General features: G+C 35.1%; 2 protein-coding genes across 2 annotated transcripts in view; one reads left to right on the top strand and one right to left on the bottom strand.

Annotated features, from left to right (window-relative positions):
• The first annotated feature begins 1,522 nt into the window (after window positions 1-1,522).
• LOC107475899 (methyl-CpG-binding domain-containing protein 4) lies at window positions 1,523-3,417 on the top strand. The gene is made up of 2 exons (XM_016095568.3): window positions 1,523-1,676; window positions 2,759-3,417. The coding sequence occupies exons 1-2, from the start codon at window positions 1,623-1,625 to the stop codon at window positions 3,248-3,250; spliced, it is 546 nt and encodes a 181-aa protein (XP_015951054.1). The 5' UTR covers window positions 1,523-1,622; the 3' UTR covers window positions 3,251-3,417.
• An 822-nt stretch (window positions 3,418-4,239) lies between these two features.
• Window positions 4,240-14,756, bottom strand: part of LOC107475800 (piezo-type mechanosensitive ion channel homolog) — a gene marked incomplete in the record, with an annotated part of 20,161 nt that continues 9,644 nt past the window's right edge. Inside the window, 10 exon segments of the mRNA XM_016095475.3 lie at window positions 4,240-4,829; window positions 5,027-5,171; window positions 5,282-5,429; window positions 5,721-6,227; window positions 7,138-7,296; window positions 8,492-8,887; window positions 9,308-11,787; window positions 12,445-13,983; window positions 14,182-14,415; window positions 14,538-14,711. Of these exon segments, the coding sequence (XP_015950961.2) occupies window positions 4,694-4,829; window positions 5,027-5,171; window positions 5,282-5,429; window positions 5,721-6,227; window positions 7,138-7,296; window positions 8,492-8,887; window positions 9,308-11,787; window positions 12,445-13,983; window positions 14,182-14,415; window positions 14,538-14,711 (5,918 nt within the window).

The following is a 14,756-nucleotide window of genomic DNA, read 5'->3' as shown; positions in this document are numbered from 1 at the left end:
CTCTAATTCCCAAATCTTTCGAATTTTGGGACTCACCACAATTTTTTAATTGGTAAGGTTCATGCGCCTCCAGTACATTTTACCTTCTCCAGTTTTTTTAACACTTGAGAAAATGAAATGTAATCTCTCACCTTTAATCTTATAAAGGGTTATATTTAACATTGTACACCATTTAATTTTTTTTACTTGAGAGGATCCACTCCCCATTAAAAATATCTTGTTCGTTGATCAGACAAACAAAAAATTTGTATTTTAATAGGTTTTTCTAAAAATATTGACTTCTGCACAGCCTTCATAGCTGAGTTCTGGGAAGTGTGTATTGGTTTGGAGACGGCAAAGACACTGGATTTTTCAAAAGTGTGGGTGGAATGCGATTCAAAAGCCGTGGTGGAGAGCATTTTGAGTCACAATGAGAATACGGGTTCGGGCTCAGCGCTATATCATAGAATAAGGAGACTAGAAAATTAGATTCATGCATATCTATTGAAAAGCGAATAGATGTGCGGATTGTCTTGCACTCTTGCTACCCATAGCCTCGAATAGAATTTGGAAATTAGACTGCGTTTGTTTCTGATAACAGGACAAGACATTAATAACAGGATAGGACAAGACACTGTTGGATAGAGACACAAAATTTTGTATTCTTGTATTCTGTTTAGTGATAAACTAGAACAAATTATGAAAATCTAATTTATTCTAATTTTTTTCATTCAAAAATTTTGAGATGAACAATATAATAATAAAAAATATAATTATGAAAAATTAACAAAAATAATGAAAAAAGAATGAAAAATAAGTTGTATCCCATATTAGTGTCCATGTGTCCTTTCTGTAAGGATGTATACAAAATACACTAATTCAGTGTCTCTGGACACACTGTCTTTGTCTATGTCTCCTCTGCCAAACATGATTTTATGTCTCTGTGTTCATGTCTCAGTGTCCTGTCTCTGTAAACAAATACAGCCTTAAATACTGAAACTCACCTCCACCCTTACTTTTTTTTTTTGTCAAACAGATTGGACAGCTCCAATCCTAAACATTAAGCCCATGCTTCACACACCTACACAACACATTAACACACACTATCATGAGTACTATGAGTTCTTAAACAACATTCAACCTCACTGGAATTTGAATCTGGTGCACCTCCTAGCAAGACAAACATAATTGCCACTAAACCAAGCCTTGCGGTGCACCTTCACCCTTACTTAGTTTCATAGTTGTTGATGATGTATTTAGATTTAGAGCTCCTATGCCTCATAATATAACCTTTTTAGTTTTCCTTTATCTTGGGCCTTTGCCCCTCAATCTACTAAAAAAAAATTTAAAACATTTTATATAATTATTTTGATTGTATTAATATTTTTGGTTGTTTATTATATAATTAATATAAAAATAGTTAAAATTTGCTGCATTACATAACTAAACGTATGTTTAAAACTATTTTGTTTGGATAATTTATTAAAATTAAATTTTAAAATATTACAGAAAAAAACATATTAATTATTAGAATATGGTTTTCATTCTTATTATCCCGCACACTGGTGAATTAGATAACTTATTAGTGGGGAGAGGTATTGAGAAGCCAAGAAAATTTTGGGTGAATCTGTTCCTCTGAATGAATGACGGGAGCTCAAGAAAACTCTCACTCCAAAACCCCATCTACTTCCACTAAGGTATAATTTTTTTTTTATCTCCCCCTCTCAATTTCTCTTATTAGTTTCCGATACTCATTCTCTAATTTCTTAGGGTTTTATGTTTCGCTCTCCTGCGATACCCAAAATTTCAAACTCTCACTGATGATTCATTTTATTTCCCTTCAGTTTGCATGGATTCAAAGTGAAAAATTGCATTTCTTTTCATCAATGTTGTTAATTGTTCTTGTGAGTGATTCATGTGTGTGTGATCAATATGGGTATGAATCTGCCTTTTTCTTTTTTCCTTTTTTTTTTGGCTGAATTTTGCTGATGAATATGCTGTTTTGAATGTGCTTATAATAGGATAGAAAATTAATGAGGAACAAATTGTTTGATATAATTACATTCCGCTGAATTTGAATGAGCAATAGATATAGATTGTTCTGCTGCTGTTTCATACGCGTAGTTAGTTCATACCAGAATTTTTTTAACCAAAAGAAAAACAGCTTTTGTCATAGAAATGTAGTTTGATAGCATAGATTGAAAATTGATATGAAATAGTGCATATTTGTAAGGCTGAAATACTGATTGATTTTGTGAAAGAAAAATTAAAAACAATCAAAATCTGTTTATTTTTTATGTTTTCACTTTCACTTTCACTTTACAATAATTTTGAAAACAAAAAATAATACTAGAAGTGAAAACAAGAAAGGAAAACAGAAACTGGATTCTTAACTTATGGATGAAGTATATTGTTTGTCCTAACGTTTGTGATTTTTTTCAAAAATACCCATCACATTTAATTTCATTCAATTTTGTTCCTAACGTTTTCAATTCATTCAATTTTGTCCTAACGTTTCGATTTTTGTCAAAACTACCCCAAGAAGTTTTCAATTTTATCCCTAATGTTTTACATGTAATTGACGTCTAATGGTAATTGACACAAATAAAAAACGTTTGGAACAAAATTGAATGGAACTAAACGTTAGGGGTATTTTTGAAAAAAATCACATACGTTAGTGACAAAACACATACTTTACCCCTTAAAACTTATTAATGAATGTTAATCGTGGAATTGAAATGATTGATGATTTTAAACTGTTGGTAAATTTTTATGACAGAGATCAGGATCAAGCCTTGGTTCAGTTGATGAGTATGCTGCACAATGCAAGAATTGCATGAAATGGAGAGTGATTGATACTCAGGAAGAGTTTGAGGAGATTCGAAGCAAATTCATTGATGAACCATTTTATTGCAGTAAAAGGGGCAAGTCCTGTGATGATCCTGCTGATTTGGAATATGATTCAACTCGGACATGGGTCATGGACAAGCCTAACCTCCCTAAGGCTCCAGAAGGTTTCAGGAGAACCTTGGTGCTGAGAAAAGATTACTCTAAGTTGGATGCTTACTACATCACTCCCACAGGGAAAAAGCTAAGAACCCGCAATGAAATTGCCGGGTATCTGAAAGATCATCCAGAACACAAAGGCGTGTCTGTTACAGATTTTGATTTTTCATCCCCAAAGGTAATGCAAGACACCGTCCCGGAGTATTTTGAGCAGAAGGATTCAGCTACCAAAAGGCCTAAGGTGGTAGTCAAAGATGAAGCTTGAGAAATATCATGCTAGTTTGCATGCTGTAATAGATGGTGATTATGGTTTTTTTTATGTTATTGTAACTTTTTTGGTGACAGCATTTCAATATATTAGGATTAACCAACACCAGTAGTGCACATAGACAACTTATGATTTGTCTCGCTTATTTTTATTATTAAAAAAAGGGGGTTTAATTACTCTGTTAGTCTTTATAATTTTTTTAATTAGATTTCTAAAGCAATTTTTTTTTTCAAATTAGGTCTCTCTTAGCAGTAATTGATTTAATTTTATAGGGATTCAACTAAAAAATAATTGGTACAGGGATCCAAATAAAGGAAAAAAAAGTGTAGAGATTCAAATTAAAAAAAAAATTTAGTGCAAGGATTTAATTAAAAAAAAGAAAATAAAGTGATTTAATTAAAAATTTTGCAAAATTATAGGAATCAATAACACACTTAAGAACGGGAATCTAACTCTATTAAAAGGCTTGTAAGGTGAGATAGGTTAAATAATAATCATATATCTTTCTCGGGTATTAATGCAGAACATGTTTTGGTTCTGATTCTACTTTGAGAGCTAGCTTAAGGGAGAGTAATACACAAGTGTAGAAGGTTACATTACAAAATTGAACAAAATGAAATGTTAGGAATATTTTTGAAAAAAAATAAAGTGTTAAGCTTAGCATGGCATTAGAACATGGGCACTCTAAGGTTACACAAGATGGGAAGTGGTTAATTGAGAGCTTCAATTATTGAACTAGTATCCATTCACGTCAACTATTTAATATTTATTTATTATAAAATAAAAAGCAAATTTCATAATTCAGTAAACAATTAAACAGTTTAATTAGAATAAAGACCAAAATGGAAACGGTTAAACAACCATAAAATAAAATTGGACGATCACATGGCTCCAACAATAGTTAACTTCACCCACATTAACCTGATAAATTTCTCCCAGGTTCTTTGTAGTTTTATCTCGATTTTGTAAATTACTCACGCTGTTAGTTAAATGATTAATCAATTCTCGATAATCATACTTTTTTGTGATTGAAGAAAAGGAGAGATCCGGAGAATGAAGACATTGTTCTTGGAAAACAAATATATTTTCCTCTCTAAGACTCTAACTAACCTTGACTGCTGCATTGTACATTGTATCCTCCCTAAAAATAATGAAGATCAATGTCGTGTATAAATACATTCTCAAATCTCAAATCACAACGCCTGCTCCTCACCAATCTGTTAAAATGCTCCAAAACCAGATAATGCCTGCGGCAACAGAAGTCTGGTAACACTGCGGTTAATCTTTATCCCAAGAGCTTTGACACTTGTCCTACTCCGAGTTCTGACCAACAAAACGTTGGTGGCACCTCTTTCAATATGCGTGGCAGTCAAACCAGATGTGTGAACATCAATTCCCCTTGTTAGTTGTTAGTAACCAGAAGGTAGTGTTCAACCTTGTCTAATCGGGTTTGGTGTACTCTAACAGCATGTGTGGTGACCGATATATCTTCACCAGTGTCCAGTAAAGGAGCTCTTCGACTCCAAGCTCACCCTCCGCTCTTGCAGCGTATATGTCCTCGCAGATGGCTATCAACCTACATCAGAATCATGGAACAACAATAATGTAAGTTATCACAAGAAGCTTCTTGAAGAGGATTTTAATGATCCCCTAGGAGAATGATGCATGTTAAGTGACTTCAGTTGTGGTGAAATTGACGAATAATAACGTGCCAGTGCCAATGATACACTCAACTTTGTAGATTTACATCTTCATGAAATAAATCTGCAGTACCTGTCACACGAAGGTAGGTTTTCAAAGGGAATTCTCATCCTTAAGTCAGAGCACTGGAGTCTGATAAAACGTCCAACAGCTAGAACAAAGGTTATGTAGAGCCCCCATATACTGAACTTGCTGAGTGTATCACCAAGAATACCCTCTGTAGAAGTATTAAGATACTCTTAAGAAATATTATAATAGCATATTATAGATAAAACAGTGAAATATGACATGTACTTATATTTTAAATAAATTCCCCGGCCAACTTACGTGGTGGCGTCTCCTCGGATACTACGATTGCTACAGGTCCTGTGTCGCCTCCACACAATCCACTCAAATTTGATGGCTGAATATCTTGGAAGGCCCACCACTCAAATTGCTCACGATGTAAAACAAGATCAGCACTGACAGTGCTATCCTGAAAAATTGAATTCGAATTTTTAATGATAATTTAGGAGCATGAGGCAAAAGGTACAAAATATATCATAATAATCGGAGAAATGAATGCCATGTCTCTTCCCTATGATTTTAGAACTAAATTGTATATTAAAAGCAAAGATTGCTTTGTTCGAGGGAAGATTACAGCAATAAATATAGATCAGCTTCTACCAGTCACATAGGTAATGCCGATACGCTATTAGAGTATTACTTTCAAACAAATAAAAGTCTCATTAGCAGAGGAAAAGAGAAAATGCTGAAGACAAGTTACCTCATCCAAATTTCTAACGTCACCAGAACCAGTGACACGGAAATATCTCGGATAAAATTTATAAACCCTAAAGCTGGTCATAGAGCCATTCAGAACCTTTTGAACATCAGATTGACTTGGAAGATACTGAGGATCAACAGGTTTTTCATACTTCACCACTTCTTTCCCTTTAGGCCTGTCTCTTGAAAGTATCCAGGTAAAAAAAATTTCCATGTCATCATACCAATCAAGGGACTGAATCAATCTTGTCTGAACAACACTTGGGACAAGCCACAATGTACTAGCATCAGCTTGACAGCATATCAATTGGATATCATTCTTATTATATGTGTCCAAATAGCCATGAGGATCAAGATTGGCATCAGAATCGAGTTTATTCCACTCGATTCTTTCACACAGAGTAGTTTCATACAAATTCAACCTTCCACTAACTGTCTTGATATCAACCTTAAAGCTGGCATCTTTAATTGGGTTGGCAATGTTTGTCGGGTTACCACTGCTATACATCTGTAAGCAAAAGAAACAAACAATATAAACAAACACCAATGAATTGTTACATGCTATCGTGATCCAAGGATCAAGTATATGCATGAGTAACATACTTGATAAAATGCACAAAGTCTACATTGAACTTCAGTAAAATGATAACGCAGACTTAGGTTCTTAAATGATATGACAATCACATCATCCAATTCCAGAAGTAAAATCAAGTTAATAAGATCAATCGTCCAACCTGCAGTCTTGTAATATAAAGGCCAACTACTATGGGGAACATCAAAACGTACTCACTGGAATGTTACCCTTAGAAATTATTCATGCAATGAATGTGTGGCGTTGGGATGTGTAGCTATGATTGCCATCATTAATTATGTCTTTGAACGTGTGTACTTATACTAACTTTTAAGATGTACTAAAAAGATAAATTTTCAAGGGAAAAGTATATATTATAGATTTTATTTATTTTAAAGTTTTCAATGTATTTAGTGTATTGAGAAGTTGAAGAAGAAAAGCAATTTAGTACACAAGCATCTTTTGTTATGTAGGGTGAAGGAAATGTAGGCAGACTAACTGAAAACAAGCATCAGTGGCTAATTCCACGACTCGAACCTGTGACATTAAAATCACATGGAGACAACTTAACCCTTTCTCCAAAGCTCCTCTTAGTTTTGAGAAGTTGAAACTTACCATCTTTAAAACGTTAATAAGAGCACACAAAACCCAAAATTTAATAAACTCTATTTAAGCAGTAATAAGAATAAGAACACCTTTTTACTCATTAAACTGTGGGTCATATATAAGCAAACACTAGCAAATGCATAAAACTGATGTGTCTGAAAATTAAGTTTGGTATCTGAATGAAAAAGATACCGCTACTATTAATAAATTAGGAAATCAAAGGCTTCAGTTGTCTTCTTACCAGCATTGGAGCCCATATAACACAAATTAATACAAAGAACAAGCATATCCCATTGCAGCATTTGGTCATTTTCGTTTGCTTCTCCCCTTGCTTGTGTGTAGCTCTATTCAACACTGAATCGCATTTGACAAGGTACAAACTTGCATTTATGTCCTCCAGCTATCACAAAGAGGGGAAAAGGATGCAGAGGTTAATTTTTGAACTAAGTGGAATTTATAATCAGAAAACATCACAACTTGAAAAATATTATTTTCCAAATGAATTTAAGATATAAGATAAACTAACAGTGTTGCTACCACCATATATGAGATTTAACAGATGGCTATGATCTATAAAGGACATGCAAAGGCCAAAATGGAAAAAAGAAAAAGGTTTTATCAATGACATGGTTTTAAAATTCATAATGCAACATCATAGTTTTCCATTTTGCAATTTCAGAAACAATTTAATGAATTCAGCAACAGCAGAAACCTTCTACATTGTAATTGATACTACCAAATGAAATGTACATACCATAATCAACAAATTGTATTTGATACTATCAAATGAAATGTGCCTACCATAATTACCAAATACTGCTTCTATAACTTACAACTGTCAAACGTGGGATTAACTCCTTCCCAAAGACTAGCTTAAGAAGGACTACCCAAGAGACTATAAAGATTGTCTAGGTCATATGCTTAGTTGATGTAACTTACCACACCCTCTCGTGCCTAGGACTAGATTTTGCTATATGAAGTGCAAAGGAAAAGACATTTGTGGGTTTCCCAACGGAAATTGAGTCTCTAATATCATCTCAAGATTATGGGGCATATGAAGACACATACCTAGTTAGTGTGGGACTCAACAACTTCAGACTATCTTTTACCAGTGGAATCATCATAACTTTTTCAAGTAGCATTCATTTTTAAACTGAATGATGTGAAGCAAAAGAATTTCATTCAATATGAACTTAAATTAATTTTTATTGATCTCATTAAGTCTGAGTGTTTATTTTCCTGAAGCTATTTGGGGAAGAAAAATAAATGACTTTATGCAAAATTCGTCAAGGGCAGAAATATTGAAGCACACAACACCACAAAATCAATTAAAATTAGAGGAGTAGGGACATAATAGAGGAGGCAAAAAACAACAAAAAATAAAGCTGAAATTCAATCTCCAAAAGGAACATGACGATTAAAATGTCAGCACTCAGAAGTTGTAGACTGCCTATGTACTAAAACAGCTTTCCTGCAGTCAAGAAGTAAAGCAAGAAATATACAGATAATTCCCTAGTGCATTTTCATTCTGAAATACAATGCAATTTCAGCATATGAAGATACCGGATTTACAAATGAATATTTACAGATCTTACCTTCAGCCAGTCATACATGGTGAGGGATGTGGTTGTGCATGACCAATCAAGTACGCATCGTAATTCATAAAGGAATGGCAATGCACGGTAAAGCCTATATCCTAAGTAATTGATCCGTGAAACTTCACTAGTCAAAAATTGACGATACAATGTGCTTTGGTGAGGAATGCCATAACGAATTTGTACAGCCTGAAGTGCTAGAGAAAGTGCTTTTGCTGAAAAAATAGCACGGAGAGCAAATTGAGCAGCATGTTTCTGGGATGGGTCTAACTGCCAATCATATTCTGTAACTGAATATGTGAAGAGCACGAGGTTGAAAATATAGAAAATCACTTTGCCCGTGGCAAATGAGCAGAGGTATATTATTCGATCAACCACAATCAAGAAGAAGATAGCCTGAATAGAAGAAGAAACTCTTGTAAGAAGAATATATGACATGGTAACTCTAGCAACAAAATAACAAATAAATCATCTGACCATTCTCACGTATATATAAAATGTTTCATAAACATGGCATTGGAGAACTTAGTCATTCAAGGGGAAAAAAATGAATCTAAAATTCCATTCCATTTAACAAGAAAGGAATAATAAACTGAACTATTTCAAAGGTCCAGGACACTTTTACAGAGCATAAATTATTAGAGAACTACATAAATGTTATCATACTTGGCCTGCTTCGTTGACTCAATATTCGGGTCAAATAATTTAGGTTATGGCTGACCCCATTTTTAGTTTAGTAATATAACTCTAACTAAATTTTTCCAGGCAAGTTAAAATAAAAGAAGGATGAAATCAAAAGACAAATTAAAGATATACCATTAAAATGAAGACAAATTCTTTCGGAAACTGGTCTTCAAGCTGATACACTTCAAGGAACTCACTTTTATTTTTTATGACAGACTGGTAGAAGATAGCAACAAGAAAGAATACAATCAGATCTGCACAAAATATGTATGCATACAGATCAATTTCTCTCTTGCCTCCACCAATAACTGAGAGTATATGATAGGGGAATCCCACTTCTTCCACAAAACCTGCACGCTTAGCTTTCAGGATTTCCTTTGCTACATCATCTGCTGGAGTTAAAGAAAAGTTATATTCTGCTGACGAACAATCAGTTACAGGAGAGGAATAGACAACCTCTAAAACAACCAACGCAACATTGGGATTCTCTTGACTTCTTTCAATGCTTTGAACATTAACCCTACTAGCAAAAGGGCAAAGGTTTGGGTTCTTTTCCATACACTTATCCTTATGGACAACTCTGAGCAACTGATTAATTCCAGATTCAATCCTTGCTGGTTGAATCCCATCCTCTGGCCAGAAGTTGACATCCATAGACACCTGGACAAAATAAGGAGGAGATTCTGCTCCTTGTGTGAGTGACTTCCAGTATCTAAAGAAGCTTCTGATTATCATTTTAACCATATTAGCCATCTGATTCAGTAGATCCCCTACCTTCTCTTGCCAGTTATATCGAGCGGGATCATCTTTTCGATGGAGATCTTTCCCCTTAAACCTGAAGTTTATAGATGACATCCATTCACCATCTTTAGGTGTTATGGAGCTTTGGATGAGGGTAAAAATATAGACAAGAAAGAGAGGTAATGAACTGACAACAAAGGAAGACATAATTTTGTGTGTTGGGAAACCTAATTCTCGTAACAGGACAGGATCAATACTCATCCCACAGTGATGAATTATAATTTGGTACAGATACTGGAGTAAGATGTAAATTTCTGTATATATCAAAATGATAACCCAGAAGATGTAACTTGGACCTGTATTTACACATAATGCATACAAGTAAAGAGCCCCGAGATACACCATCGATAGCAAACTGAAGTTCCATAAGAACACAAGAACAAAACAACAGTAACACACTATATCATTATTGGAGCGCATCTGGTACCATATATAACGAAATATCCTTCCTAACTGCAGACTTGCAGCTTCTGAACTCCTATCAGATAGCGCAGATGAAGATCGATCCACATACATATCACGGCTTTTCTGGCTCTCCATCTCGTCATATATCTGATCCTCAACATTTGTGTGCCCATTTGAATCAGAATCTTCTTGAGATATATTCAGAAAGCTCACTAAGTTATTAACTGCCTGATTTCCAATGGACTGTACCTGGGAAACACCATCACCTATTAGTTGCACAGCAGATCTCAATGGGTGTTCTTTTGCTTGCCCCTTAGCCTTTTTGTCTGAATCACTAGAATTGTTGTCAATATCTATTTCAGTAATTTCACACACAGGAGAATCCACTGAATGCTTGTACTCCTCTGTGAATGAAGTTTCCACATTCATGGAAGTAGATGATGATTCAAGTTCAGTTGGGAGAACAGAATCCTCTCTCATTGCATGATCGAGTCTCTCAGGAAACTGTTCTTCTTTGTCAGGGATTCTAATGTCATGGGTTGAAATAATAGAATTGCTCCGCCTTCTTCTTAGACCCTCACCACTGTGAGAAAATCCATCAATACAATTGGCTGACGTGTTCAAACTATGGAGTTGTACTTGTAGGTTGAGCATTTCAGCTTTCATCTTCTCAACCTGCATATTACGCTGTCGCTTTTTGACCTCACTTTCACGAATTTGTTGTAACTGTGCAGTTTTCCATGCCGCCTTTTTCTCCTGTTCATGCACAATAGCACCAATTTGCTCTGCTTCCAGGTATCGACATACATAATCAAACTCTTTAGAGGAAAACATGTATGACTGAAGTGCTACAAGCAAAAATATGATAATCTCTACGATTGCAGATCTAGCAGTAATCCGAAACCCATAATCATATTTATAAAAGCCAATCATCTCATAAATGTAATTCTTCTCACACTTCCCAGAACTTGGTCCACCAACAAAAGGGGACTGATAAGCAAGAGAGAGAATAATAACAGCAAAGTTATAAATGCGCAAGAACTTGAAGATTTGGTTCTTCTTCTTCAATATTTCAAGTCTCATGCGAAAGAATACCAAAGCAAACGCAAGATAACCAAGATGCAAAATGTCATACTCGAGTGTACCAGTAATCAATATTAAAATGAGCACAAGATCCAACAAATGGCAATAGCAGTAAAGCCTCAAATAGTCGACAAAGGTCCACATGCTCTTGGTTTCAAAAGAGAGATCTCTCCAAATGAACGTGTTTCTACGTTGAAACATAATCTGACGATATGTTGATGATCCTGAAAAGTTACCAAGGCGATCAGCCCGAAGCTTGAAGCCAGCCAGCATGAAGACTGCAAAGTAGCTGATCAGCATGCGGGGATCATCAACAACAAGTCCTTCAATAGAAACACCAATGAAATGAACAGTTTATTGAAGGCTTCAATGCACAAAATAATATTTAAATAATGCATCATATTTAAATACACCAGTGGAAAGCTCAAAATTTGCAAACAGATGTCACTAGTTGAGTTGTACCAGAGACATGCTACATTTAGGAAGAAAACACCGTATAATTCAAATATCTCTACTAATAATGACGGTAGGATAGAATAACTACCTTGGTAACAATAACTTTTGGCCAATTGTGCCCTTCCATTAACATTGAGAGTTAGCTTCTCCACTTATCTACTACTAACAAAGGGAGAGAATAGCATCTACTGTTGTCATAATTACTTTTGCTCAATTATACCCTTCATCTAACATTTAACAGATAACTATTGTAGACATGATAAATAAATTAACTAACACTAAATTATACAAGTCGTTTTTATACTAAATTTTAATGATTTAGTTTTTCATTAACATTTTTTATTATTACTACTTTTAAATAGGACTATCCACTTGTCTGAATGATAAAGAAATAATGAACCAAATGTTCAGGCTAAAAAGGAAACCCCTTTACACCAAATACTTTCACCAATAGAACCAAATATAAAGGCATTACCATGAAATCTTCCAAAAAGATGCAATTCAGAGAAGGAGGAGAGAAGTACCTAGCCAACACTTTTCGCAATAATCGAAATATCGAGTTGAAGCTTTCCAACAGTCATGACAATGAACCCCGCTTGGAACATGGGAACTAAAAGGTAAACTATCCTTCCAGATGACAAAATATTCAAGGATGAGAACAGATGCAAACAGGAAGACAAATACAGGCCAGATTTTGCGTATAATATGCCGATTCAGAAGAATACAAGCAGCTAACAGTGCAATATACAGCATGGATATTGCATTCAACAAGGCAAAGCTTGCAAGAAGTAATGCTATCATGTTTATCTCGAGACCAAATAGATTAGACATATTCTCCACCCAAAATTTCAAATATATTCTTAAGACTGCTATCTGGGTCTCAAACCGCTCCTTTCTCAAAGCAACAATCCGCTTCTTGTTCCACTTGTGACTCTCCCTGCTACTTCCCCAGATAAATCCAAAATACTTTCTTCTATTACTGTCAGAACCTCTTGTTTTAGAACTTGGAGTATCAGGTATTTGGGAATGACCAGAGGTTATAATTCTTAGTGTCTTGCTAGAATCCCCTTCTTGAATCTCAGTTGGATGATGTGAATTGCATGATGTTTTACTTGCCTCATTACATGTATCAATATGCTGAAATGAATCTTCCGAGGAGACAAACAAAGGACAAGGTTCTTCCCAGTGTCCTCTATTCAAGACTGTATTTGGCATTCTTTCCAACCACCGAAAGACATTGTATTGAAGGGTACAAGCCACAATAACTAGTACTTTTCCTCTCAATCCAGATTCTCGACCCCAAAAGCCTGGCTGGAATACACACAATCCCAGAAAGAGAGATATATCAGAGTACTTCTGTCCAGGAAACATTTCAGCTTGCTTACCCCACATTTGAAAAAGATATTCAGCAGTCACCAGAAACCCTGTGTATACTAAGAATGATTTGGATGGGATACTAGACGTCTTTGGTAAAATGGAGCAGATAACACATCCAAGCAGATACAAGAAACCAAATGCACTAATTGGGGATAAAGATGCATAAAACAGGGCAATAAATAAGATTTTTTGGCTGTGCCAAATAAGAAATCGCCTGATAAACCCAACTTTCCCTGGCTCCAACTGATCCATGTAAGCCTGTTTGTGCAGCTTGCTTTGTCTCCTCTCATAGCTATAAAGTTGCATAACAATCAAGACTGCCAGAGACTCCCAAACATTTTCAAAAGATGACGCTTTTGGGTCAAATCCAAGATAAAAATAGAGATCAATCAACTTGGATAACCACATCTCTAGACTCGTGAAGCTGCTCAAGCTATATATGAAGACAAACACCGAAATTGCATACACTTTCAATGGAAGCCAAAGCGGCCTTTTTGTTCTCTCAACAAGTTGTCTTCCAGTAATCCACAGCAGAAGAAGGAATATGTAACCAAATGCTATGTAATTGGGCCTCTCCATATATACTGTGAGAAGAATAGTCAAGAAAGCAATATAGGTGCCACAAGATCGGTATATAGAGAGGAACTTCTGCCCAATTGCACTGAGGTATGATGCAATTCTTCTTTCTGTAAAAATGAACACGATGAAATATGGATGACAATCAGTGAAAACAATAGCTGCCAAAATAGTTACAGCAATATAGCATTGTTCCCTACAAATTGTTAGGAATATAATCATATATTTATCTTGCATCTAACAGTGTTATTCACTAAGTATAGAAAATAATGTCATTTCAGATAAATAAGAGCACTTTTGAAAGGTACCATAAGAGAAACTGTCATCACTTTGTCTCACAGAGGAGGATGAATATATAGACAATAAAACAGATTTGTTAAGACCAGCTTTCAAGATGCCAAATCCAATAGGGGCACTAGGGGTATGCTGTATGATTGCAGAGAATGAAAATAACATGTCAAAACCATGGTTATGAACTGAACAGAAGCAACCAAGCAAAGCTACTTCCAAGAAATCCCAGTCACTATCTTCTCCAACAAGACCTGCAACAATTTTTTGAAAGACAGTGAATCTCCCCTTCCGTATTGCTTAATATGCTGCAAGTGACACATACTTGCTAGTGCTATAATATTAAGAAGTATAAACCAACAAATTCCATCAATACCTAATTGCATTACAACTTCCATGCTTACAGAACCTTTTTTCTCCAAAGCATTAGAGATCAAATTAATTTGAAGAGCGTACAACAGTGCAAAATGAATCTCGCACAGAAGAATCAGAGCTTGTCGTAGCTTTCGGCTGACATTGTGGCTCAAAAGATATATCAGGAAGAATATCACTGAGGAACAGACAGAATAGAAGCTAATCAACAAACTAGCAAAAG

The sequence above is a fragment of the Arachis duranensis genome, chromosome 2, assembly GCF_000817695.3.
Source record: "Arachis duranensis cultivar V14167 chromosome 2, aradu.V14167.gnm2.J7QH, whole genome shotgun sequence".
In the NCBI taxonomy this organism is placed as follows: Eukaryota; Viridiplantae; Streptophyta; class Magnoliopsida; order Fabales; family Fabaceae; genus Arachis; species Arachis duranensis.
This window is presented reverse-complemented; position numbering and strand designations above follow the sequence as displayed.

What these genes read in the sequence shown, in the direction of transcription:
- LOC107475899 (XM_016095568.3), top strand. Translation starts at nt 1,623, where the DNA reads ATGACGGGAGCTCAAGAAAACTCTCACTCCAAAACCCCATCTACTTCC. An exon ending in CCCCATCTACTTCCACTAAG is followed by an intron (nt 1,677 to 2,758) that starts GTATAATTTTTT and finishes TTTTTATGACAG; the next exon opens with AGATCAGGATCAAGCCTTGG.